The sequence below is a fragment of the Muntiacus reevesi genome, chromosome 2 (genome assembly GCF_963930625.1).
Source record: "Muntiacus reevesi chromosome 2, mMunRee1.1, whole genome shotgun sequence".
Classification (NCBI taxonomy): Eukaryota; Metazoa; Chordata; class Mammalia; order Artiodactyla; family Cervidae; genus Muntiacus; species Muntiacus reevesi.
In genome coordinates, this window is record NC_089250.1 from 158,488,060 (window position 1) to 158,515,207 (window position 27,148).

The following is a 27,148-nucleotide window of genomic DNA, read 5'->3' on the forward strand; positions in this document are numbered from 1 at the left end:
AAAAACAGTGCTTTCCACATCTTTCCCACTCCCTTCCATTTGGAAAGAATCATGTGTGACAACACAGATCTGTACCCGAATTTTGCAATAGATAGACACCTGAGGGTTTGTTGTTAATGTGGTTTTTAATAACAGCTAGGTTGTAGACTGAGTCATGGTGTGATGCTAAAAGCAAGGATCATCACAGGTTTGATTCATATGCTATACTGTATAAATTTGATTACCTTTGTTTATGAGAAAGAAGTAAATCATGCAGTAGCTTAGCAATTGAGACTTAGCAATTGGGGAATTACCAAATAAGGAACTAGTAATCAAGGCTTAGCAATTGGTGAATTGTCAAGAATCAATTTGTTGATGTAAATGGTCTTCTGAGGCATAGGTCTCAGCTACCTTCCTGGAAGAATAAAACCAACTTTTTTCCCCATCAATCTGTGACTTCTTTTTTTCTTTCTTTCTTTCTTTTTTTATTTTTTAAATCATGAGAGTATAGTATCCGTGACTTCTTAACCTTAAGTGACTCATTGCCATTGCTAGTCGTGATGCATGGTTGCGTAATTACAATGGTTCCTGTGCCTGCAGCTTTTGTCAAGGCTAGAACATGCCTAACTGGTGACTATTTTTGCCTCACTTATAGGATGGGTTAATTCTATGTCAGTTAGGCTCCATGACCACTCAAAAATAAGAATGTTAAGAGAAAACACCCCAGCACCCAGCTAGACATCAATACTCTACTCTTACCTCTAGATAACCTGTTCTGTCCTGACACCCTTTTTAGTTTCTGTCCCTTGTGGGATCCAAGTTTCTGTCCTTGTGGAATTCTGTCCTTTTGATTCCATGATGTTGTTTGGGAGTTTCCCATTTCCTAAGTTAGTGTATCATTTTAGAGTGGTGTGCTAGATTGAATGCACAGTGAACAAAGTTGTTTTGTTGCCTTTTCCTACCTTAATAAATCCTTAATGACTTTTGTGACAACAGAGAATGCTTGGATACCATAATACTTGTCAGATTGCCATTCTGAGGCTTGTTCGAGGTCCCACTTCTTCAAACTATTCTCATGACAGTGGAAAACTATACGTACTTTTTCTACTAAATGACGTTTCCTAAATAGTTTTTTTTTTTTTTTTTTTTGGTGTAGAAACAGGAATACAGTAGGTGTTTAAGGGGCTCCAGCCAGAGTTGGAATGGGCGTTGAGTTCTTTTAAATACATAGATATACAAACGTCTTTGCACTTGGATTTGATTATTTAACAGAGAAGTGCTTGCTGAAAAGCCCCAATACAATAGATTTTATTATCTACATCACAAATTCTTCAGCTGGTATGCATCCCATCAGGAGAAAGCACTATGATCAGATCACAACTTGAAAGCCCGGTGGTGAAGTGCATGGCTTTAGAGAGAGGCCATGTGGGTTTGAATCCTTCTCCAGGATTCATCAGCTGCAGTACTTTTGGACAAGTGACTTCCTTTCTCATTACACCCCTTCCTAACCTGTAAAGTTCGTACCTACGTCACAGCATTGAGAAGGCCAAATGAGCTACTCTACAGAGAACCCACAGGGCTTCCCTGGTGGCTCAGAGGGTAAAAAATCTGCCTGCAATGCAAGAGACCTGGGTTCAATCTCTGGGTCAGGAAGATCCCCTGAAGAAGGGAATGGCTCTCCACTCCAGTATTCTTGCCTGGAGGATCCCATGGACAGAGGAGCCTGGTGAGCTTCAGTCCATGGGGTTGCATAGAGTCGGAAACGACTGAGTAACCAACACTTTCACTCTTTCACAGAGTACCTATAATCTAGATAGATAGGAGTTTTACCTGTATTATAATTATTGCCATTTGTAAGCCAGCTTGGGATTCTCTTAATTGTTTGTTCACAGTCTTGGAGAAACTTTAGTAGGTCGTATGATTAATCGTATATACCGTTAAACACAGGTAGCTAGTAATCAGCCATTCATTTCAGTTTCATGAGTATCTAAATTTGTTGCTTTTTAGTTTAAGATTACCATTGTCAAACTTGCTATTTGCTGATTTGACCTTTTATTTTTTCTCTACTTAACTGCTTATACTTTTGACTTATAATTTTTCTCTTAATAACAAAATTACTTAAATTAATAGTATTCTAAAGCCTCAAGAATTTTGTCATAAAAACCATCTAATAAAGTACAAGAAATACAAAACAATACTTAACACCATCACGTAAAATATCTTAAATATGCTGTTGTATTTCATGTGATAAGGATCTAACCTCTACTCCTCGTTCATAAAGTGTGGTGGACAATCTTATCTTGTCACCTTTGGAATATGCATCTAAGCCTTGGATAAGGTAATTCTCACGAGTTACGTTGACAACTGAAAAATTCTGTACAAAAGTAAGGCTTACTGAAATTCTGACAAGCATTACCTTGAAACCAAACATTTTGATTTCTTTTCCATGTGATAAAATTTGTATGTTGCATTTTGTAATGCATTAATAATTCCTTGGTACTTTTGCAATATGTAGCAGTAACTATTTCTTTGATAAAAATGTATTAAAGATGGTTGTTAAAGTCAAAGTTAGAGGAAAACTTCTTAGCAAATTTAGAATATTTCTACTAAATGTTAAATAATTTTCAATTATTTTACCTTAATTTCTTTTCACCTGAAATAGGAAGTCAGTGCAGTTAATTATTTAACTATCCAAGCCTCACACTTCTCAACAGACAAGATCACACGTATCAACATACCTGGATGGAAATCAGACGGCAAATGGCAGCAAGACATGTGCAATGTATGATGTGAATAATCTCTTCTTTATAGTGTATTAAAGCTTTATGTTTAATGTGAATGTACTTTGCAAGGTACTAACGTGTATTCATGGAAATTCTCCATTCAGTTATTCACATTAACCATATTCCAAGACCCAAATGAATTACCCATTTCCCATTTATTTTCACTGGTTATGAATTGCACAGATTATGATAGTAGATTTTTATAATTATTCTTAGTAAATTCTCATCTTTGACAAAAGATTGAATGGTATGATAAATTTCTCATTTAATTTAAGGAAAACATTTCCAAGTTCACTCCAGGAAATTAATTTTCCTCTCTTCTACTCAAGATTAATAGACTGCTAACGTAGTAAGCAATTAATTATTTACAAGCCATATAGTGTGGTAGAGTCAGGCTGTCTGGAATATTATGGTTCTATTGACTAGCTCTGTGGTCATGGGCAAGTTAATTAACCTATATTTGCCTAGGTTTGCTTATCTTTAAGTGAATATCAAATAAGTTAATATATGTACAAGTGTTATGACAGGGCCAAGCACAATACTTGCAGATGTTATTTCTTGTTGTAGAACCAGTTGTTTGGGCACTCTGGTTTCCTTTAATTCTTATTTTTAATACTTACAATAAATCTTTTTAGGTATTGCTAAAAGTCGAAGATGTGAACTGCATTAATTTAGACTGGATTAACGGTTCACTGCAATATATCCACGCTGTAAACAATCTCCGGGTTGTTGGTGCCGAGGTGGCTTATTTTATTGATGTTCTTGTGGTAAGAACAGTTGATTGCTTTAACATTACATTGAGCCAGCTTTGTATCATAACACCAAGAATTTGGGGGCAATTCTATGTACTTTTTTATTAGTTTACACAAGTACCGAACATGCGAAATAATAAGCGTTGGGGTATGGTAGCCAAAAAGGGAATGTTAGGTTCCTTCTGGTGAAAGAAGTGCCTGTAGTTCTACAAATCGCCACTTGGGGGCAGTGTGTCTTCACCGGCTCCTCACCAAACCCATCCCCGCCCCTCAGGGGCGCCGCCTGCGTCGGCCTGGAGGACCATCGCGGTTCCTTTTAGCACAAGGTAAACCCGTCCTTAACGATAGAGAAGAAACCGTTTCTGCGTTATGGGCGCTATCTGGGCAGAATGTGAAGTGCGTTTTCCCCACAGAAACTGGGTTCTATGGCAGTGAAATAGGTCCCTCGGCCAGTCCAGGCACAACTCTTGAACCTACACCTTTTCAAGGAGAATAAAATAGGCTTTGCTATTTATGAGGGCTATAATCTGAGACATTTATAAATCTCCAAATGCGCCACCACGATAGAAAGTAGTTTCCCACCATGCAATGCGGGGAAGTAAAGAAATCTGAAGGTTTATGACCCTTTCAGATTCTTAAGATTTCACTCCTTACAGTCAACAAACACTTCACTCCGCACTTGCTGTGGGCCGGGCTCGTTCTCGGCGCTGGAGGGACACGGTGAGCGAGCGAGGCAGCGTTTCCGCCCTGACGGAGTGGGGGACAGGACTGGGGGAGAACACCAGGCGGCGGGAGGGGACTGGCGGGCGCTGCGGCTCACTCGGAGGGCCGGTCAGGAGAGCGGGCCCAGCCCTGAGCCCAGTCAGGACTCGGGCCGGAGCAGAGTCCGGGAGCCGATACTCAGGCTGCCCTCCCTCTTCTCCATCCACTCTTCCGGCTCCTGAGGGGAGGCCAGACTACAAGGGGGAACTCGAGTGTGTCTGTCCGCAAAGGATGGAAACGGATTCGTCTCCCCTTCAGAGAAAACCCAGGTCCAACTAAGCTTTCGCGAATTTCTTCCTTGATCTTGGGGCCTCAGCTATGGGCTCGTAAAGGCGCATAAAAAAAGTCGGAGGAGATTTTGCTGAACTGAAGGGGAACGTGTTGGCTGACTTAAATGTTCAGTGAATCGTTTACCCCTCCTGGGCGTGAGCTGCCTTTAGCCCGTGTGGGGGTGTGCGGGATGGTTTGGGCCTCAGGAAGGATGAACATGGACTGGAAGCTACAGAAGGGTCACTGGGCTGGTCTCCTTCCTGTTCCCAAGAACTGCGAGGCCCTCTAGCACAGGGAGAAAGCGCCGACAGAAGGTATTCCTCCGGCCCACCTGATGTTCTCTCCCTCAGCTGGATAAGGATGGAGGTGGACATGGGGTTGCTTTGTCGTTTTACCAGTCTCCCCATCCTGGGGGGGAGAGGGAGAAACATGTCAGCTCCTTTTTCATTTTAAGCCAGTTTCAGCCATTCCACCTGCTTTAAAAAAAAAAAATAATAATGCTTGTTCTGTTTTCCTTTTAAAATATCCTCTCAGAAAAAATTTGGATATTCCGCTTCTAAAGTACACTTGATTGGCCACAGCTTGGGAGCTCATCTGGCTGGGGAAGCTGGGTCAAGGACGCCAGGCCTGGGAAGGATAACTGGTAAGCCTGCCCTGCGGATGGTCCTTGGGTTTGTTTACTTACGTCTTTGTTTGTGTACAAAGTATCAAATATCTGAACACCAAGGAGGTCACAGAAGCAAATGGAAGACAAGAGAAAATGTGACCTTCCCTGAACTAAAACATGAAATGCTTCCAAAGGGTGAGTGTGTGAATCCATTTTCAAGAGTGTTCACCGTAGCATTATCTGTGGTGACAGAGGAATGGGACCTGTGATCATCCACCTGTCGGGGATGGTCGACTGAAGGATGACACATTCCATGCTTTGCGATTCCATAATGGCTTCTACAGACACTGAGACAGAAACTCCTCGATGGCCCTGCTCACCCAGTGTAGCTGTAATGCTGGACTGTTTTGTTTAAGGCCCATGCTCTTCCAGTTGCTAAACTTTTGAATGTTGTTCCTGAGTGTGCCTGCTTCAGCAGCACATAAAGTTGAATATTGTCCCTGAGTATAATGTTAAACCTGAAAACAAGTTGCAAAGTGAGTCCTATGAACAAGTTGTTGGGAATGATATTTAATTGCATCCCTTCCCTGTACTCTTGACTTCCAAACATACTTGAGTCCATTGACTAGAAATCAAAATATCAGCTCCATTACTGGTAAGTTGGGCTGGCCCTTCCCTTCTCTGTATCCCCCACCAACAGTCAGTCATCAAACCCCTTATCTCCTCCATCCTTCAATCTTCTCCTACATCTGTGTTGTGCCTCTTTGTGGCCCAGTCACTGTCCCAGCTCAGGCCCTCTCCATCTCCTGAGTGTTTGCCATTCATGGCTGGTGCCCTGCCTGGTTCTGCCTGCCAATAAAAAATATACAATGTGGGTTCGATTCCTGGTTCAGGAGGATCCCCTGGAGTAGGAAATGGCAACCCACTCCAGTATTCTTGCTGGGAGAATCCCATGGACAGAGGAGCCTGATGGATTACAGTCCATGAGGTTGCAAAGAGTTGGACACTCCTCAGAACAGGCTGGTACTCCAGTCTTACACAGGTATTGCCAGTGTCATTATCTTTCTAAACACGGGCTGTGCCACTCCACTGCTTGAGACTTTTCATTGTCTAAAGCATCTGAACTTGTTGTATGAATGTTTAATGTTTCTTCACACATTTTCATGATTCTGTGCCTTTGCAAGTCCTGTTCCCCCTCACCCTAAACACCCACTGGTCATCCTTTGAGAATTTTCTCAGATATTTCTTCCTCAGACAAAGTTAATTTTCTGCTTTCCACACTCTTTGAAATATGCCTTTATTATATATGAAGATACAAATGTTGTATCACAAAGTCTAATTAATTATTCATGTACCTGTTATGTTCAGTAGACTCTGAACTACTTAGAAAGACTTCCTTACTGCACTCCCATCCCAGTTCTGGCACATAGTAGGTATACACTTTGTGTTCATTGAAACAATACATTGCAGCTCTGGTGTACACACACACACACACACACACAAACACACACATACACATACACACACACACGTGCTTTAATTTCAGATTTAAATTTAAAATATTTTTTCCAAATCCTAAATTGGGTTTAAAGTTTTAATATATTGCCTCTGCAGTCTCATAGTATAACAGGCTTTTCCTGCTGAAAGTCTCCTCTTTTTCCCAGATCTCTGATTCCAACTCCAGCCCTGGCCCACCACTACCATTTCTACATAGAATATTAAAATTTGTATATTTACCCTGAAGTTGTTGTTCTTTATTCAGTCACTAAGTTGTGTCCGACTGTTTGCAACCCCATGGACTGCAACACACCACTCTTCCCTGTCCTTCACCATCTCCCAGAGTTTGCTCAGACTTATGTCCATTAAGTCGGTGATGCCATCCAACCATCTCATCTTCTGCCACCCCTTCTCCTCCTCCTGCCCTCACAATAATAATCTTTCCCAGCATCAGGGTCTTTCCCAATGAGTCGGCTCCAAAGTTGTTGTGTAGCAAAAATCTTTGCCAGAGAATGGAAGAAATGGGTCCAACATGTACGAATGGAATCTCATGGGGCCTAACAGCCTAGGGGAGCATTTCAGCTGTAAATTAAAAGGAAGAACATTGCCATAAATGTGTCAGAAATTCACACTAGGTTGCAATAAATTTATGGAGATTTTGTTTCCCTGAATTCTTATTTCACAACTCGGATAATTTTTAACTTCAGGGTTTCCTGCCAAGTGAATTATCCTATTGAATAAATAGACAATAATAGGTTTTTAAAGGCTCTCTAAACATCTGAAGGATCTACATAATTTGGATGTTGCAGTCTATATTCCTTCTAGGTGGTTAGTCTTTGAATAATCACGTTCCTTGGATAACAAAAGAACCGAGATTTCAAAAAAAAAATGTTGGCTTTATAATAAAACCAGTTAAAAACAAAATATGGTAGATTTTAGGACATGCATAAGTTTCTGTGTCTCTGGTAATTCTCTATAACTGGTAGGCAGTTATCATAGATGACTATAGCATGGGGGTTACTCAGTCAAGGTTTTGTTTTCCTTTTATCTATAAATAACATCAGTGTTTTCCTATTGGAGAAGAGGTTATTCTCTATGCTGATACACTCATGCATCCAAATACATACATATTAACAAACTCAGCTTCCAAAGGGTGAAGTTTTCATTCATGCAATAGGGGTCATGCCTCCCCAGCTCAGATCAATTAAGAGGTTGAACCTTCTAGTTCTCCCCTCTGTTGATCTTCCTCCTGAGATCTTTTAGAACCACAGATCCAAGATTCTCTCTTCCCTGCATCTTGAAAACACTAGTTGTCTTTTTTAGAAAAACATATCTGGTTGCCTTGTCCTCACATCAACATCATCTGAGGTGTACCTGCTATATTTGGATACATCTCTACTGAGCTCCCGACATCATCAGAAGATTGTATCTAATTAGCAATTGTACATTAGCATAAACAATTCTCCCTAGAGTTGAAGATTAATTGTGAGACAAATACTTGGGCAGCTTTCTTTTAAGCTTGGATATTTTGCACAAATGCCTGTTGGTTTACGTCATTGGCCCTCTGTCTAATTTTATTTTTCACCTGTGCTCTGCGTCTCTTGCCAGCTTTGGGGACCTGACTGTCATTTGTCTGCTTTTCCTCCCATCTTGTCAAGCTCTTTTCCCTAATTCTATTAGAACTGACATGTCAAAAAAAAAAAAAACTGATGTGTCCCGGTTCCTGCTTAGGCCACAGCCTCTTCTCACCAATACCCTTGCTTGCGTCACTCAGGTTCCAACTCCTCTAAAAGGAAGTGGCCTTGTTTCCTTGAGGGCTGTGCTCTCCTCAACCCACTGCAGTCTGGTTTCTTCCCCAGTCCTGCTCGCAAAACCACTATGACCACCAATGGCTTCTTAGTGGGACTCTTCCAGGCCTTTCCCATCTTTACTTTCCTTGGCCCCTCTGCAGAATTTGACATGCTAACCCCTCCTCGCTGTTGGAACACCCTCTTTTGGCTCCTGTGGTTCCCCATCTTGCATCTCCTTGGTTGTCTTTGTTCTTGTCTATAGTTTCTTTCCAGGCTCCCTCGCAGGTTCCTTTTCTTTCACCTTTCCTTACATGTTGGTGTTCTTCAAGTTCTATCTAGGCCCCCTCTTCTCTCCTCTCCTTGCCTCCTCTCATTCTATCATTTCTTTCTCACGATTATATGATTCAGAAAAATAAAAACAAAAATGGAATCATTTAACAGTCTATCATGCCGAGGTAATAAACACCCCACAGCTGTGGCACATTCATCGGTCACTCCTGCTGCATTTCCCAAGGGGTCAGATACAGCTCAGCTCTGAGTCCCCTCCGCTCTGAGCCCCAGATTCCACTTCACAGCAAAGAGGCTTTGCTAAAATACAAATCTAACTGTAAACCTCCCTTTTGGCAAACTTGTAAGAGCTGCCCATAGACAACCAGATCATGTCCAAACTCATCGTGGCTCAGCTAATTACATCTGGTTCCTGACTACAATGCTGTCTTCATCTCTCACCAAATTCTAAAATCCTATGCACCGGCCCTTGAAAGCTAGTTGCAGTTTCCCAAATGTGATTAACCCTCTCGCCTGATGGCCACCTATACTCTCTGTCCTCTTCCCAGGATGCTACTGACCTCATCTTCACCCTGGCTGACTCTTCCACTCCCTCAGATCTCTGCTTGCATTTCTCATCTCTAGCAGAAGCACGTCCCGGTTTCCCAAGACTGGGTTGCCTGTTGTTTCTCTGTATTGCATAACACCTGCGCTCACCTGTCTCAGCACTGAGCACATTGAATTGCGGTACCTTCCCCTCCAAACAGAAAGGTCCTTGAGGACCTTATTCCTTGTATCCAGTTGCAAAACCCTGTTGCTGGCACATAATAAGTGCTTGATAAATAATCGTCAAATATGTAAATGAAGAGTTATGTGAACAATCATAACATTTTAGAGACCTTAGATATCTTTTTTTTTTTTTTTTAAATTTTATTTTATTAGTTGGAGGCCAATTGCTTCACAACATTTCAGTGGGTTTTGTCATACGTTGACACGAATCAGCCATTGAGTTACACGTATTCCCCATCCCGATCCCCCCTCCCACCTCCCTCTCCACCCGACTCCTCTGGGTCCTCCCAGTGCACCAGGCCCGAGCACTCGTCTCTTGCATCCCACCTGGGCTAGTGATCTGATTCACCATAGATAATATACATGCTGTTCTTTTGAAACATCCCACCCTCACCTTCTCCCACGGAGTTCAAAAGTCTGTTCTGTACTTCTGTGTTTCTTTTTCTGTTTTGCATATAGGGTTATCGTTACCATCTTTCTAAATTCCGTATATATGTGTTAGTATGCTGTAATGTTCTTTATCTTTCTGGCTTACTTCACTCTGTATAATGGGCTCCAGTTTCGTCCATCTTATTAGAACTGATTCAAATGAATTCTTTTTAACGGCTGAGTAATATTCCATGGTGTATATGTACCACAGCTTCCTTATCCATTCATCTGCGGATGGGCATCTAGGCTGCTTCCATGTCCTGGCTATTATAAACAGTGCTGCGATGAACATTGGGGTGCACGTGTCTCTTTCAGATCTGAGACCTTAGATATCTTAACCTTTGCTTTAGTAGACATTTGAATGGGAGACAATGGACTGAAGTCTGACCACCATTTTGCATCTAATATATGATGGTTCATTTTGCATCTAACGTATGATGGCCTTGTCAAGCCCCTTCACTTTTTTGGACTTCAGGCTTTTGTTTGTAATACAATGAATGGAACTAAGTGAGCCTTAACTGAGGACTATGATTCTATTATTTTAACTGTGTTGCTTTGTGATTCATCTTTACATTTTAAAGGGTTCTTGGCTTTTATTTTTTATTTTTTTACATATAAATGTTGCTTTTAAGGTGGTCTGCAATCCATAACCTTAGTTGTCTGTATGATATTCCATGTACAGACCCTAGAGTAGCTGCTTTGACTTTTCTGACTTTGTTAACTGGTTTGGTATTGTCCAGACACAGCCTTGCTTGTGTGTAGGAATCCGACATTGCAGTATATACAGATCCTGCATTTATAAATATAAACACATCCTACAGTTTATGTATCTGTCCTTCAGGCTGAGTGGTGTTTGACCTACATAAATCATATAGGAAAGAATACTTTGCCTTCACCATCTATCCTTCCAAAATAGCAACACTGTCAGTGTACTTTTATATGTCTTAGTTTAATACACATTATGCTTTTTCCTAGGGTTGGACCCAGCAGGGCCGTGTTTCCATGACACTCCAAATGAAGTCAGGCTGGATCCCTCAGACGCCAACTTTGTTGACGTTATCCATACAAATGCAGTTCGCCTCTTCTTTGAGCTTGGTAAGTTTTTAACACAAATCGAAAGTGCACTGAAAGATGGAGGAGAGTTTTAGAAGCATGCATCTTGCTTTTTTAAATTTCAGGTGCTGGAACTATTAATGCTTGTGGTCACCTTGACTTTTACCCAAATGGAGGGAAGCACATGCCAGGATGTGAAGATTTAATTACACCTTTATTTAAATTTGATCTCAATATTTACAAGGAAGGTAAATACTTTCTAAACTGCAGTTATAAACTCATTGAGCACCCTTCTTGGATAGAATATGCTTTTGAATATAATATAATGTAAAAATATATTTTAGTCCAAAACACAATAGCATGTATGAAGTTCCTAGCAGTTGTGAGGTCTGCAAGGCCAGGGTCCATGTTTTAGTTAAGTCTGTAACCCCAGGGTCTAACAGAATGTCTCACTCAGTATGAACAGGGAGGATGTAGTCATCCAATAGGTTTGTTTTGAGTGCTTACTATGTGCCAGGCATTATTCTAGGAATAGCAGATGTAGGAATGCATACAAAAGACAAAAATTAGTAGGAGCTAATACCCTACTTTGCTAGAAAAACAGTAATAGAATAAGTGCTAAGGAGACAAAACAAAGCATGTAATGGGAATATGATGTGTTGGTGACAGTGTGGGTGACCTAGGGGAAGGAGATTTTTGATAGGGTGGACAGGAAGTCCTTACTGAAAAGATGACCTGAAGGAGTTAGCCATGCAGGTACCTGGGCGAAAGGCATTCCAGGCTGTGGGGTGGGAATGACAAGTACAAAGGGCCTGGGGCAGGAGCCTGTGAGTTTCATGGCAGCGAGGAGCCTATTGTGGCCAGAGTGAAATAAAAGAGAGGAGAGTAGCAGGGCATGAGGTTAGAGAAGGAACAGGGCAGGGGGAGATAATGTAGGGTCTTATGGACTGTTGCAAAGACTTCAGCTTTTGCTTAAGGGGGATGGGAGCCATGGGAGGATTTTGAGCAGACGAAGTACATGATTTGATTTGCTTTTTGACAGACTCACCCTGGATCACAAGTTAATTTAATCACAAATTAAACAAATAGAATTTAGCCCTTTATAGCAGTTTCCAATAATAATAATAAGGCAGTTTATACGACACCAGAAAGTTATTATTTGGGAGTTCCATTCCTCCCTATCTCTATATCATTATCATGTAAATAATGATTTGTATCATCCATAATATATGATAAAGCCCAGTAATATAATGTATGATGACATGATAGTAAATTTTTGGATGATTCTAAATATCCCACTGCCTGATCCCATGTGGTCAGAATATCTAGATGATGTAATTATTCTATTTTCCATCTGGCAGTTGTAGAGGAAAAAAAGCACAGATCACTGCATTGAGAGTAGCTTGAATTTCCTCTTCACTAGCACTAAGTTACAAAGTTTTACTATCTGTTTTGAAAGTAAATGTAACTAGAAATATCCACTTGCAATGACTGCTTAAAACTGGTAAAACTATAGATACTCAAAATGAGAATTAAAGCCAGTTCTATCTAGTGCTGGTAAGCAAAATTCTTTCAAAAAAGACCTATTATAAAACTTCTTTCTCATTATTTGTTTTATTATGGTTTGAAATCATTTCTATTAGGATAAAACATAGATCATAAGACTCCTTGACATAACTGTATTAATTGTTATATACTGAGTACTTGAAATTCTGTAAAATAATAAATTAAAATAAGCCTACATTTATCATAAGCTATCATTTTGAGATACTATAATTCCTACAACTTTATTAGATTAAAAGCATATTTATCATTCATATCTTTAGATGACTTTTCAGCTTCAAAATATTTTATTTTACATTATATTTATTACTAAGAAGTCATTTACTTTTAAAATTCATAGTTCCCTATGTCTTAAAGAACCATCTTGTCTAAACCACAATTAGCTATGAATACAAATTTGTATGTAAAGACACCTGATATAAGAGAAGTCCTCCTTAAAAAAAATGATGACAATTCTTTATCACTGCTGTGTTGCATTTCTGAAATGATTTCAGTTATCTATTGTATAACAAACCATAGTGGCTTAAGAGAACAATGGTTTATTGCCCATGATTATGAGGCTCAAGTTTCAGGCAGAGCTCTGCTTTGCTCTGTGTCCATTGGGTGAATGCACGTGATTGCATCCAACTGGGAGCTGGGCTGGGCTGGGCCAAGCTGGGTGGGAAGGTCCAAGATGGCCTTCCACGTGTAGTGTCTTGGTACTAGCTCTCCTCTCTAAGTGGTCTGTTTTCCTTGGAGCCTCTCTCCCCAGCCAGTTCACCTGAATTTCTTAACATGGAGACTGGGTTCTAATAGAGCAAGAATAGATACTGGAAGGTCACTGAAGACCAAGGCCTTGATACTTGCCCACTGTCAGTTCCTCCACATTCTATTAGTCAAAGCAGTCACAAGGCTAGCCTGTAATCCAGAAAGGTTTTTCAAAAAGTCAGTTCCATCTCTTGATGGAAAGAGTAGTAACATTATATTGCAAAGAGGTGAGGATCTAGGAAGGAGTGACTCTTTGGAGTCCACATTTATAGATAAGTGATTTGCCACATACACCAAAACCAAAATCTAGTGACTCAAAGGTGAGCCAAGTCATGTAGGTCATGACAAGAATAGCCCATGCCATGTAGTAAAAATGTTGTTATGTAAGGAAAAGAGAGCATAAATGACTGGAGTGTATTTCAGAATACACAAATGTACTTAGAATTTTTGTGAATTGTTGCAGTAATCCTAACTACTAGTGGCAGTAATGCTGTGCCTGACAATGACAAAACCAATTTGTCTATAGCATTCTTTACAATACATTTCCACCTGTCACATCTTGAAACTCAGCTGAAGGTGTGTACTGGTTAACCTTGCTGGCTGTTTTATGACTGAATAGGAGGGAGCTCAGTCATTCCTGCAGAAGCAGGGAGACAAGAGAATTAATTGGTCTAAGGCCAAGATACTGTGTACACAGTGATACTTAAAACTCTTAAGTGCTATGTCAGATATCTGGGAAGTGTTGGGGATATTAGTATCAGAACACAGTCATCTACATTAAATGTCCCTTTAGACTCACACAAAGAATTTTTTGGTACAAGAAAATTATATGTAATATTAATAAATGTGCAATATCTAAGACTACACACAAGGTCTGGTGACCCAGATCCAAGTCAAGAAACTATCATTTAACATTACTCTTTCTAGGAAATGTTTCATACTATCAGTTATCAGTTCATTGCTACCAGTTAATTGGAAATTGTTTTCACAGAAGTGTTTTCCTTCTTTGATTGCAACCATGCCCGAAGTCATCGCTTTTATGCTGAAAGCATTCTCAATCCTGATGCATTTATTGCTTATCCTTGTGGATCCTACAAATCTTTTAAAGCAGTAAGTAAAGCATTTTGCCGTGTAATTCAATTAGCAAGTCATTTTTTGAAGCATGATCAGTCAACTAAAAATTAGAACATTGAGTATGTAGCAAAAAAAATGCATCTGCCATTTTGGTAAATAATAGATTCTTTCTGTGCTGAGTACTGAACAGTAGCTGGGTTGCTGAAGGGCTTAAATAACTAAACCAACTATTTGTATTCTGGTTGTTTCAGTTCTTTTGAATTATATCCAGTTTTGCTTTTTTGGTCATTTGTTATGCAGTTATTAGATGTTGTGTACCAGGCATAAGTCCAGTGCAAAAATTTTTGTGTGTATATATTTTAAATGTCATCCTCTAAGATGCCCTGAGAAGGCTGAACCAATTAATAGCTACTGTCAAACATATTGCTGTTTACCTGGAACATGAAAATTATTTTATTAAAATTTGATTATTCATACAGAGCAGAACTGAAGCATAGATAGCTCACAGGAATTCCATGCAGATCAATATACATTACAAAATACCAAATCTGATTTTACTTGAGTCATGAAGCACGTGGTGCCAGATCTGAGCTGACCATATTTTTCATTTGCTTATCACCATGAAAAGGTAAAGAGAAAATCTGTTTTGTAGTGGAAAGTAGAAAGATTTTTCTGCTTGTGCTTTAGAGACCTATCCCCTGTTTTATCAGGGTAGAAAAATGTGGGGTTTCAAACCAAAGTGTTTTATAAGCAATAGCATTTTGTGAATAAGAACAGTGTTGAGACAGGAGTAAGTGTTTCCCTCCTGTTACAGATCAAGGTGAGTGAGCCCTCAGGCTGTCTTCTCAGTTCCTGAGCATGTCTTCTTTGTTCATAATGTGGCTGGTGAACTGCTATTCTCAGAAACCTTGCCAGACAAGCACTGACATTTCCCCTAAACCGCCTTCTCCCCAAACTCATCCTTCTTCAAGCCCCAGATGCTGCTCTGAATGGCTAAAGGCATCCTGACATTCACTACATCAAAGGCAGGTGAAAGCAGGTTCTCAGAGTCACAGTATATTCACCGTTAGTGGGATTCAATCGGCTAAAAGCTGGAGAACCATAGGCTCCTATGCCACATAGATGCTAATTATGGCAGCAAACTAGAGAATGTTAAGTCAATTTCCTTGGCTTGTTTTATTGTGCTTTTACCCAACAGTCATAAAAAATGAGATGGAATTTTAAAAAATAAGTAAATAAAATAATAGGGGTTTTAGTGCTAGACCATCTGATTCACATTCTTGCGCCTTCACTTAATAGACAAACAAACTCAGACAAATTGCTTACTTCTCTGGGCTTTAGTTTCCTCATCTGCTAAATAAGGAGAATAAAAGCATTATAATAATAAGCTATTTTGTGAGGATTAATTGACCTAAATGCATATAAAGTGCACCAAACAGTGCCTTGCACATGGTAAGCACTCAGTCAGTATGAGGCCTCATTATTTTGTTAGTATTTTTCCTCATTAAAAATGGAATTTTAAATGGGGTGTTTTACTATAATCCTAGGCTTCCCCAGTGGCTCAGCAGTAAAGAATCTGCCTGCAGTGCAGGAGAGGCAGATTTGATTCTTGGGTTGGGAAGATTCTCTGGAGGAGGAAATGGCAACCCACTCCAATATTCTTGGTTGGAGAATCCCACGGACAGAGGAGCCTGGACGGCTGTGGTCCATTGGATCACAAAGAGTCGGACACGACTGTAGTGACTGAGCATGCACGCATGCACTAGAGTCCTAGCCTAAATATCCGTAGTTTATAAGTCTGAAAGTTCAAAAACCTAAAATAGCAAATACTCCAACATTAAATTAGTAATTTTTAAGTTTTGCTTTAGATTTTAAAATTAAAAGCTTCTGCACTACAAAGGAAACTATAAGTAAGGTGAAAAGACAGCCCTCAGATTGGGAGAAAATAATAACAAATGAGGAAACAGACAAAGGATTAATCTCAAAAATATACAAGCAACTCCTGAAGCTCAATTCCAGAAAAATAAACGACCCAATCAAAAAATGGGCCAAAGAACTAAACAGACATTTCTCCAAAGAAGACATACAGATGGCTAACAAACACATGAAAAAATGCTCAACATCACTCATCATCAGAGAAATGCAAATCAAAACCACAATGAGGTACCATTACACGCCAGTCAGGATGGCTGCTATCCAAAAGTCTACAAGCAATAAATGCTGGAGAGGGTGTGGAGAAAAGGGAACCCTCTTACACTGTTGGTGGGAATGCAAACTAGTACAGCCACTATGGAAAACAGTGTGGAGATTTCTTAAAAAACTGGAAATAGAACTGCCATATGACCCAGCAATACCACTTCTAGGCATACACACTGAGGAATCCAGATCTGAAAGAGACACGTGCACCCCAATGTTCATCGCAGCACTGTTTATAATAGCCAGGACATGGAAGCAACCCAGATGCCCATCAACAGATGAATGGATAAGGAAGCTGTGGTACATATACACCATGGAATATTACTCAGCCATTAAAAAGAATTCATTTGAATCAGTTCTAATGAGATGGATGAAACTGGAGCCCATTATACAGAGTGAAGTAAGCCAGAAAGATAAAGAACATTACAGTATACTAACACATATATACGGAATTTGGATAGATGGTGGCGATAACCCTATATGCAAAACAGAAAAAGAGACACAGAAGTACAGAACAGACTTTTGAACTCTGGGGGAGAACGTGAGGGTGGGATGTTTTGAAAGAACAGCATGTATACTATCTATGGTGAAACGGACCACCAGCCCAGGTGGGATGCATGAGTCAGGTGCTCTTGCCTGGTGCACTGGGAGGACCCTGAGGAGTCAGGTGGGGAGGGAGGTGGGAGGGGGGATCGGGATGGGGAATACGTGTAACTATATGGCTGATTCATGTCAATGTATGACAAAACCCACTGAAATGTTGTAGAGTGATTGGCCTCCAACTAATAAAATAATATTTAAAAAAAAAAATAAATAAAATAAAATAAAATACACAGATAAAATTTAAGTACCTTATATTTGCTTCATGCCTTTCCCCAAGGCAAACTTTGAGGGAATTTTATATACATATATACATGGCAACCCACTCCAGTACTCTTGCCTGGAAAATCTCATGGACGGAGGAGCCTGGTAGGCTACAGTCCATGGGGTTGCAAAGAGTCGGACACGACTGAACAACTTTACTTTATTTCATTTATTTATATATATATATATATATATATAGAGAGAGAGAGAGAGAGAGAGAGAGTATCTTACTATAAGTGTCTTTCTGAATTTGCTTTTAAATTAAAATTTATAAGATCTACATTGACATATATAGACCTATTGTATTTAGTAGGAATTCTGTAGGAATCGGCCGCATTTTATTTATTCATTCCCCTACTAACGTGCATTTTGGTTGTTTGCAGTTTTCGTTATTAAAAGCAATTCTGCAATAAACACCTTTGCGTATCTTCTTATGTACTAGTGTAGAAGTTGCTTTATGACATACAATAGAAGTGAAATTGTCAAAGCATATGTGCATTTCCATCTTTATTAGACATTACCAAATGTCTGTCTGCAACGTCTGTTAATTTATATTCCCATAAGAAGCAAATGAGAATTCCCCACTCCATATCTTACCAATACTTGGTATTTCCAATTGCCTTAATTTTTGCAAATCTGCTGAGTATGAAATTGTATGTTGTTTTAATTTGCACTCCTGGCAGCTAGTAAGATTGAGCATCTTTTTACATAGCTATTGACTATTGACTTTCCTCTTCTATGGACTCTCTGTCTATTCATGTTATTTACTCATTTTTCTGACAGCCAGCCCCTTTCCCTTATCCCTCAGTTGTTTTTGTTTTATTATGTTTTGTTTTTGAAAACAGGCAGGATGGTCTATTAGGCAACTTAGTCATTCTTAAATGCATATACTTTATTTAGACTCAAAAGATTTATTATAGTTTAATAGTACATTCTGAGTTTATTGAAAGTCAGCATTTCTAATTACATTTCTAATTACCTCTTATTTTCTGTCACCAGGGAAATTGCTTCCATTGTCCCAAGGAAGGTTGCCCTACAATGGGTCATTTTGCTGATAGATTTCACCTAAAAAAATTGAAGCCTAATAGATTATATTATTTTTTAAACACAGGGACTCTTGCGCCATTTGCCCGTAAGTATCATAGCAGAATTTTATTGTAATGCCTTAAGGCACTTACCTTTAAATATTCAACAGTTTTTACTGAATGTCTACTAAATCACTGGGCATCGGGCCAGACTCTGAGGATGCAGTGAAGAACAACACAGTGAGTTTAGGCTGGGGGAAAGAAAAGGAAAATTCTCAGTTTCAACCCTGAGTAATAAACTTTCTGTTGGGAGATGCAAAGAAGGAATTTCTGCACTCAGATCAGGGAGGCTTCCAAGGAAAGATGTCTTTGACGCTGATTCCTGAAAGGTGAGTAACAGAGGGAAGGAAATAGAGTGTTACAAGCAAAAGGAACTGCATATGAAAATGCCTGGAGATAAGGGAGAGCTGGAATCTAAAAAAGATCCCCCTGCTGAGATTGTAGAGACCAGGAGGAAGGTAATATGAGGCAGGTAAGATGAGAGAGGTAAATCGGGTCAAATAATGAAATTGTGCTCCATATGGGAAGTTTGGGTTTTATCTTTGGGCAGGAAGAAGCAAAAAGGACCTGCGTGAGGGGTTTCCCTGGTGGTCTTGTGGCTAAGACTTCATGCTCCCAATACAGGGAACGTGGCTTCAATCCCTGGTCAGGGAACTAGAGCCCACATGCTGTAACTAAAGATGGAAGATCCTGAGTGCCACCACTAAGACCTGGCATAGCCAAATAAATAAAAACAAATAAAAGAGTTTTAATTTAAAAAAAAAAGGAACTGGGTGAATGGGTTTGTCAGTTCAGTCACTCAATCGTGTCCGACTATGTGTGACCCCATGGACTACAGCGCACCAGGCTTCCCTGTCCATCACCAACTCCTGGAGTTTACTCAAACTCATATCCATCGAGTTGGTGATGCCATCCAACCATCTCATCCTCTGTCATCCCCTTCTCCTCCCGCCTTCAATCTTTCCCAGCATCAGGGTCTTTTCCAATGAGACAGTTCTTCACATCAGGTGGCCAAAGTATTGGAGTTTCAGCTTCAGCATCAGTCCTTCCAATGAATATTCAGGAAAGATTTCCTTTAGGATGGACTGGTTGGATCTCCTTGCATTCCAAGGGACTCTTAAGAGTCTTCTTCAACATTACACTTTAAAATCATCAATTCTTTGGTGCTCAGTTTTCTTTATAGTCCAACTCTCACATCCATACATGACTACTGGAAAAACCATACTTTTGACTAGACAGTCCATCTAGTTTTTCCAGTAGTCTTATATGGATGTGAGAGTCAGCCTTGTCTAACTCAATGAATGGGTTTGAGGGATGCAGAAAGTGGAGAAGTCAAGGATGATTCTAACTGGGTGAATGACATACCATATGCTGAACTTGGTAACCAGGCAGAGAGGCTGGTTTGAAGTAAGTTGATGGGCTCTGTTTGTTACATATTAGGTCTGAGATGTTGTTAGGATTTGGGCATGTGCAGTTAGATTGGGTGTCAGCCTCTGGAGATCACTGTGGTCCACAGTCAAAGATTCGAATGTTTAGACAGTAACCTAAGCTATGAAGTGGATGATGTAATTACCCAAGAAGAATGTATCAAATGAGAAGAAAGAGAGCAGAGAAAGTGGTCCCTGTGAAGGACACTGAGGAATGAATAAAGAGAGAAAAGATAAAACCATGTGGGAGTCAAGAAAAGAAAGATGATGAGGAAGGGAGAATGCATTCACTGCCCCCAAAGATAGGTCCAATGAGACAGGGCCCAAAGGAGTTCATGGGATAAGTCCTGTCACTGGTGAGTTTAGCTCTCAGTGGAGAGGTGACGGTGGCAGCCATAGTGCAGTGGAATGGTCAAGGAGAGAAACGGAGCTTTCTGACGATGATTAATTTGTGAACTGAAAATTCTCTCTAGTAAATTTTTTCCTCTTTCAGAGGCTTTTCAAACAACTTTATGAAGAATTGCATTTTTTTCTGTGTTATTAAGCATACAACAATTTTAGAATTCAGAATGAAAGATCTGTTTATTTCTAGAGTTCTTTAAAAGTTACACTGGACTGTTTGCAAGGGATTTATCCTACTGGCAGGCTTTGTGTTGACTCAGACCTGTACTGACTGGGAACTCCTAGCACAAAGCCTGGAGGGAGAGGAAGGGACAATTCATTCTGCCTCTGAGTCATTAAAAAAAACCAGACTTTCTTGCTCAATAGGTTTTCTAGATATTTTTCTGGATTAATTGTCAAACTATAGCAAATTAGAATTTGGCTATGGAAAGCAAGGAGTCCCTTGGACTGCAAGGAGATCCATTCAGTCCATCCTAAAAGAGATCAGTCCTGGGTGTTCACTGGAAGGACTGATGTTGAAGCTGAAACTCCAGTACTTTGGCCACCTGATGCGAAGAGCTGACTCATTTGAAAAGACCCTGATGCTGGGAAAGATTGAGGGCAGGAGGAGAAGGGGATGACAGAGGATGAGATGGTTGGGTGGCATCACTGACTCATTGGACATGAGCTTGGGTGGACTCCGGGAGCTGGTGATCGATAGGGAGGTGCTGTGGTTCATGGGGTTGCAAAGAGTTGGACACGACTGAGCGACTGAACTGAACTGAACTGATGGAGAGCATACACACCACAGAATACAAATGTAATGAATGGAAGAAGACACACACATTTTTCTAAAGTCCAAAAAATGTATGGAAAAGTAAATAATTTTCTCTAAAAAATATCATTAAACTATTTACTCTGCAAAATCAACATGTGATAGTTTATATGTCTTTAAAAATATAATCTCACCAAATTCACTCAAGCTATATAAAGTTGTATTATTATTTTCTCATGAACATGAACAGCCCTCTTCCACTTTAACCCTGAAAGTTACTTTTACATTAAAGTAGCCAGGAGATAGTGAAGGACAGGGAAGCCTACTGTGCTACAGTCCACGGAGTCTCAAAGGGTCGGACACGACTTAGCGACTGAACAACAATAACAAAGATGTCATGCTTTCCACGTGTTTTAAACCCTCTCTCTCTCTCTCTCTGTCTTTCCTATTTTCTCTGTTTCCAGGTTGGAGGCACAAACTGTCTGTCAAACTTGGTGGAAACAGTGTCACTCAAGGAAGTATATTTCTCCGTGTAGGTGGAATGACTGGGAAGACCGGGGAATTTGAGCTTGTCAGGTAGGCAAGGATGATAACCTGGCAGGTAACAATGCTGTCCTCAGTTCGTCACGCTCAGTAAGGCTCAGTCTTTTCTTTTCCTACAGTGCCATTGGCTATCATCTGATAATAACTTTTCTTTTTTCCCAAATACAAAATACAAATCATAGTAGCTATTTCATCCACAGTTCCAGCTACAAATAGAAAATGTTAGGAAGTGTTAAGATGGAAGTACAGATCTAGATAATAAAGCAAGTGGAAAAAAAAACAGGAAACAAGATATGCTTTTAATTCAGTCTATTATTGTTATACAAATTTGGGCATATCACTTTACTTTTAGGGCTTCCCTAGTAGCTCAGTTGGTAAAGAATCTGCCTGCAATGCAGGAGACCCTGGTTCGATTCCTGGAGAAGGAATAGGCTACTCACTCCAGTATTCTTGGGCTTGCCTGGTGACTCAGCTGGTAAAGAATCTACCTGCATTGCAGGAGACCTGGATTCGATCCCTCAGTTGGGAAGATCCCTTGGAGAAGGGAAAGGCTACCTACTCCAGTATTCTGGCCTGCAGAATTCCATGGACTCTACAGTCTATGGGGTCGCAAAAACAATATATGTTTTTAATTCAGTCCATTATTGTTATACAAATTTGGGCATATCACTTTATTTTTATAGATTCCATATAAAATAAAGTATTTATATGAATGGCCAAATTTCCAATAAGCTCCCTAAGTAGTACTCACAGGTATAGGATGTGTGGTAAGACAGTCAAAGGTAGGAATAATTCAGTAGAGACATTCACCCTGCACTCTCATAAAAGGCTACAGTCTCCTTTTATCTTGAGTTTTCCTTCATTTTTTCTTTGATCAACCTTAAAATTTTTGAATTACGTCTTCCACTTCCTTCACTTAATTCTGCAACTCATTTCAGAATTAACATTGTACACACTAATTAGATGTTACTATTTTGTGAACTGATTAATTAATTAGATGTTTTGGCTCTGTGATTTACATCATCTTCAAGTACAAGCAGAGGCACGAAAAGCAGAGGCTTTGTGGTTGTCGGTTGAGGGATATGTTGGATTAATCATTCTGGCAGCCTTTGTGCTTGTTATCTTGCCTTGGTGCAGCTGCCTGTAAAGATGAGTTCAGTCAGTGATTGTCTGGATCCCAGTTCACACACAGGCTCCAACCCACGATTTCTAGCTGTGCCTCCCACCATTTGGCTTTGTTCATCTTTGGCTTAGCCACATTACCCTGATTGCACTACCCAGCATTAAAATACATCTCATCCTTTCCTCCCTTCCTGACTTTTATCCATGCTGTTCCATGTTCCAAATACCCTTCCCTATTTTAGCAAATCTCATGTCCACTTGTTCTTCACATCTGCATTAAGCTATGCCTCTGAGGACAGTTCAACACGATCTTGTGTCTGTGGCTCTAAGGCCCACAGTGCACTCATTGCCTGAGGCTGTGGGATTTGTGTTCTGCACAAAGGCAGCTGACCTGGGTCAGGTGGGGAGAAATGCGTGGTTCCCGCCCCTTCTAAAATTTGTGAGAATGTTTTGTCATCTCTCTACTTCTTTTGCTAATGTCTAAAGAAAGCTATTTGTCATGTCCTTGCATAATTATCCAATCCTCTTTTTTAAGAATAATTAAGCATTTCAGGTCCACAGTAAATGTCTCATCTTAAAATGAAGTCTGCTAAATGAATTTGTGTGCTGGTCTAGTCCCACTCTTCAGTCAAGCTTTGAGTCTGGCTTCACCATAGATTGCATGCTTGCATACTAATGCACTCAGTCGTGTCTGACTCTTCTGTGAACCCATGGACTGTAGTCTGCCAGGCTCCTCTGTCCGTGGGATTTCCCAGGAAAACATACTGGAGTGGGTTGCCATTTCCTTCTCCAGGGGATCTTCCCAACCCAGGGATCGAACCCATATCTCCTGAATTGGCAGTCTGATTCTTTACCTCTGAGGCACCAGGGAAGCCCTCACTATACATTATATTTTAGTTATTTGGGTTTCCAATGACACCATCATGACGAACTGTACTGTGTGTGTGCTGAGTGAAGGCAGTTGATGGAGCAACAGGGAAATGACCCCTTATAACCTGAAAAAAAGGTGTCCTCTGGTAATGAAATCAATTAATTCTACATGTAATGGAACAAGACAGGCCCTAGGAATAGCAGCATCCATTCATGCATTCAGCGAACATTTAAATGCCTATTGTATACCAAGAATTGTTATAACTGCTGGGGAAACAGACTCGGGTCCTGCTCTCATGGAACTTTTCCTCCAGTTAGAGGAGACAAGCAATACATTAACAAAGTAAGGAAATAGCAGGACTAAAGATATCTCATCTAGAGTAATTTTGGCTTGCATAAAACATGTCTTATGTCTCAAGTCTCTTATGACTTATTCTCTCTAATCTATTCCCACACTCACCAAAACACCTTTCTTTATCATTAGTTTGGTTACCCAATTCTTTTTATACAGATGAAGAAGGTAGCAAGGGAAGGCTAGGACTACATTTTGGTTAATGAAAAGGAAGCATTGCACCACTGTGAGCTGATAAACAGGCTTCTAGTTTTTCTTTAATTTTTGTGTGAATTTAGTCTATCATTGATAGCCCAATGATTTTTGGGGTGTCAATAAACTCTAGTTTCTGATACCGTAAAGCCAAGACCAGAGCTTCACTGGAGAACTAGCCCCTAAAAATCAACTAGTCGGGCTTCTCATTTACCTCACTGTTTTTTTAAGCTTTAGAATTGTGCTGTTCTGAGATGCTGACCAAGGTGAACGGCAAGAATAAATCTATAATCAAATGCAGGGAAATGAAACTTTCTCTTCCATGATACACACAGATGTTGTCTTCAACTTCAATATTATGAATACCCAGTGCAAGCTTATGAGTTTTATTTTTCTATTGACAGTGGAACACTGAAGCCAGGCATGACTTATACAGATTTAATTGATGCAGACATTAATGTTGGAAACATTACAAGCATTGAGTTCATTTGGAAGGAGTATTCATTTGAACGTTCTCAGAGTAAGCTGGGAGCAGAAATGGTGATAGATATATCTGGAAAATATGGATATAAGTAAGTCTTACTTTTTCCTTTGCATTTTCAAACACAGTTTATACTTTGTAAATGACATTTAAAATCCATATATAATTTTAAATTTGCAAATAGGATAAAAATGTGTGCCCCTCAAAAGTTTGCAGTTAAAGAGAAGAAAAATTATCTAAGAAACCAATACTGTATTTGTGAAAGTGTTTATAAAAGAATAACTACTCATTAAATTAGAAGACCTACCTACATTTTCTACATCACCTACACTGGAATCATATTAATATTGTCTTTTTCCCCCCCTTTAAAATTTTCAGGTCTGCTTTCTGTAGCCAAAACATCGTAGGACCTAATATTGCCCAGATCCTGAAACCATGCTAATCACAGATATAATCTTGATGGATTTATTTAATGGGAGCAATGGGAAAATTAATCTTCTAGCTGGCATCCAGACCAAACTTGGCCTTATAAATAAGATAGAAAGGTACAGTTGCCTTTTTTCTAAATAGGATGTTTTTCTTATTGAAAAGCTTTTATCTGAACCTTAAAACCAGACTGAGCCCTGGGACAAAGTATAGTACCGTGACCTATTGGATTCTGGTTTTCAGTGACCAAATAGAGTTGTGTTGCAATTTTTCTGAATTAAGAAGAGGTGCTCCAAGAATGGTGGTACAGACTTGTCAGTGAAAATGAACCTCTGTCTGATTGAGTGTTTGAAGTACACTTAGAGCATTTCCAGGTGGAATAACCATTGTTCAAAACTATTTGAAGAATATTTACTATGTTGTTAAATCTTGCTAAGACAAATTATGTCTATAGCTCATGATGTATAGTAGATGGTAACCCCATGGGTTGGTACATCTATTGATTAATAATGAAAACTAATGAGAGCACATTAGTATTTTCAAAGTGTTCCTTGGTCTTCAGAGTGAAAGTGAGGTAGAAGAGATTTTGGAGCTTATCTGTGATGTTTGCATCAGTAAGTAATAGGTCTTTAGGATCTTCAGCATCTTCTTCTAGAAGCCTCTTATCACAGAATTACTTATCCCTCTGGGCCTTGAAGGTCCCATTACAAATTTGTATTTATTCTAAGGCAGCATTTCATTTCCAAAGCACTTGATGAATACTTTGCATTTATAATAACAATATTGTAATTTCTAAATGTGTTTTCTCTTTTATTTTGCTTCAATTTCATCTAATTCAGTTGTCCTCACCCAGTGAAAATAAAAGACAAGCGTTTTTATTTGTTCTGTTTTCTGTCACTGGGCTCAGTGTTTAGTACTAAGCTATAAATATTATTGGAAAGAAATAATGACAGATACTCTGCAGGGTATTTCTTGATTCTCCTTGGTGCCTGGCTGCCAACTGAATCTTAAGAAGAGATCCATGGCTGTACATGAGCTTGAGTTGTGGTAGAAAGCAGAGAACAGAGTGGGGTTACTTTCCCATTGAACAAGGAGGAGGTAGAAGGTTGTTTGGAGAGCAAGGCGTAGTGGAAGGAGGAAAGGATATGAGGATGTCTTGAGCATGGTTGGGCTGAGCGTCCTACCTCCCTGGTGCCGTATCAGCCCGAGGCCCAGGCCAGCCCAGGAACAGGGTGGCCGGGAGCAGCCCCCGCAGGAGGGCCTGACCCCTACTCACTGTGTCACAGCCCCAGTACTCCTGAGCACCCTGGCAGCAGAGTCAGCTGCATGGCTTTAGGGGCCAGAAACCTCCTGTGAGAGCAGCTGCCCTAAGCCTGCACCACTCTCTGCTCAGCCTTTCTTCCTTTCAGGACGGTCTCCCCAGCTGGAAGGAAGAATTATGAGCCAGAATGCTGCATTAAACTCTGTGAGTCCTGGCTTGCTTCCTTGTTTAAGAGATCTCTGGGCTGGCTCGTTCTTAGCTTGAAAAGACAAATTGGAGTCAATTAACTTCTGGGATCCCTACTTTAATTAACTATAGAATTTCTGTCCTATTGTTCTTATATCTGTCCCCTTTTTTGCTTTATAAGAATGTTGTGAGTATGAAAAATAGTGCAGGAGCCAGCCAGGCAGATCTGAGAGTTCAGGGTGACAACACTGAAGTACATTTAGAGCATTTCCAGGTGGAATAACCATTGTTCAAAACGATTTGAAGAATATTTACTATGTTGTTAAACCTTGCTAAGACAAATTATGTCTATAGCTCATGATGTATAGTGCATGGTAACCCCGTGGGTTGGTACATCTATTGATTAATAATGAAAACTACTGAGAGCACATTAGTATTTTCAAGGTGTTCCTTGGTCTTCAGAGTGAGTGAGAGATAGAAGAGATTTTGGAGCTTTTCTCTGTATATTGCCACCTAGGAAAGCTCCTTCTAAAAAATTCTTTTTCTCTCTGAGTGCCCTGCGTTACTATAGAAGGGTATTTGTGGTGAAGACCGTTAGGAAACTCTTCTGCTTCTTGAGCGAACT

General features: G+C 39.9%; 1 protein-coding gene across 1 annotated transcript in view; it reads left to right on the forward strand.

The window, feature by feature from the left end:
* PNLIPRP3 (pancreatic lipase related protein 3) overlaps nucleotides 1-25,162 on the forward strand; it is an 87,273-nt gene extending 62,111 nt beyond the window's left edge. The window contains exons 4-13 of the mRNA XM_065919227.1: nucleotides 2,642-2,761; nucleotides 3,398-3,529; nucleotides 5,081-5,189; nucleotides 10,901-11,020; nucleotides 11,104-11,226; nucleotides 14,280-14,398; nucleotides 18,422-18,554; nucleotides 21,555-21,666; nucleotides 24,574-24,741; nucleotides 25,029-25,162. Of these exons, the coding sequence (XP_065775299.1) occupies nucleotides 2,642-2,761; nucleotides 3,398-3,529; nucleotides 5,081-5,189; nucleotides 10,901-11,020; nucleotides 11,104-11,226; nucleotides 14,280-14,398; nucleotides 18,422-18,554; nucleotides 21,555-21,666; nucleotides 24,574-24,741; nucleotides 25,029-25,092 (1,200 nt within the window). The 3' untranslated portion in view covers nucleotides 25,093-25,162. The remainder of the gene's footprint in view (nucleotides 1-2,641; nucleotides 2,762-3,397; nucleotides 3,530-5,080; nucleotides 5,190-10,900; nucleotides 11,021-11,103; nucleotides 11,227-14,279; nucleotides 14,399-18,421; nucleotides 18,555-21,554; nucleotides 21,667-24,573; nucleotides 24,742-25,028) is intronic.
* The last annotated feature ends 1,986 nt before the right edge of the window (nucleotides 25,163-27,148 follow it).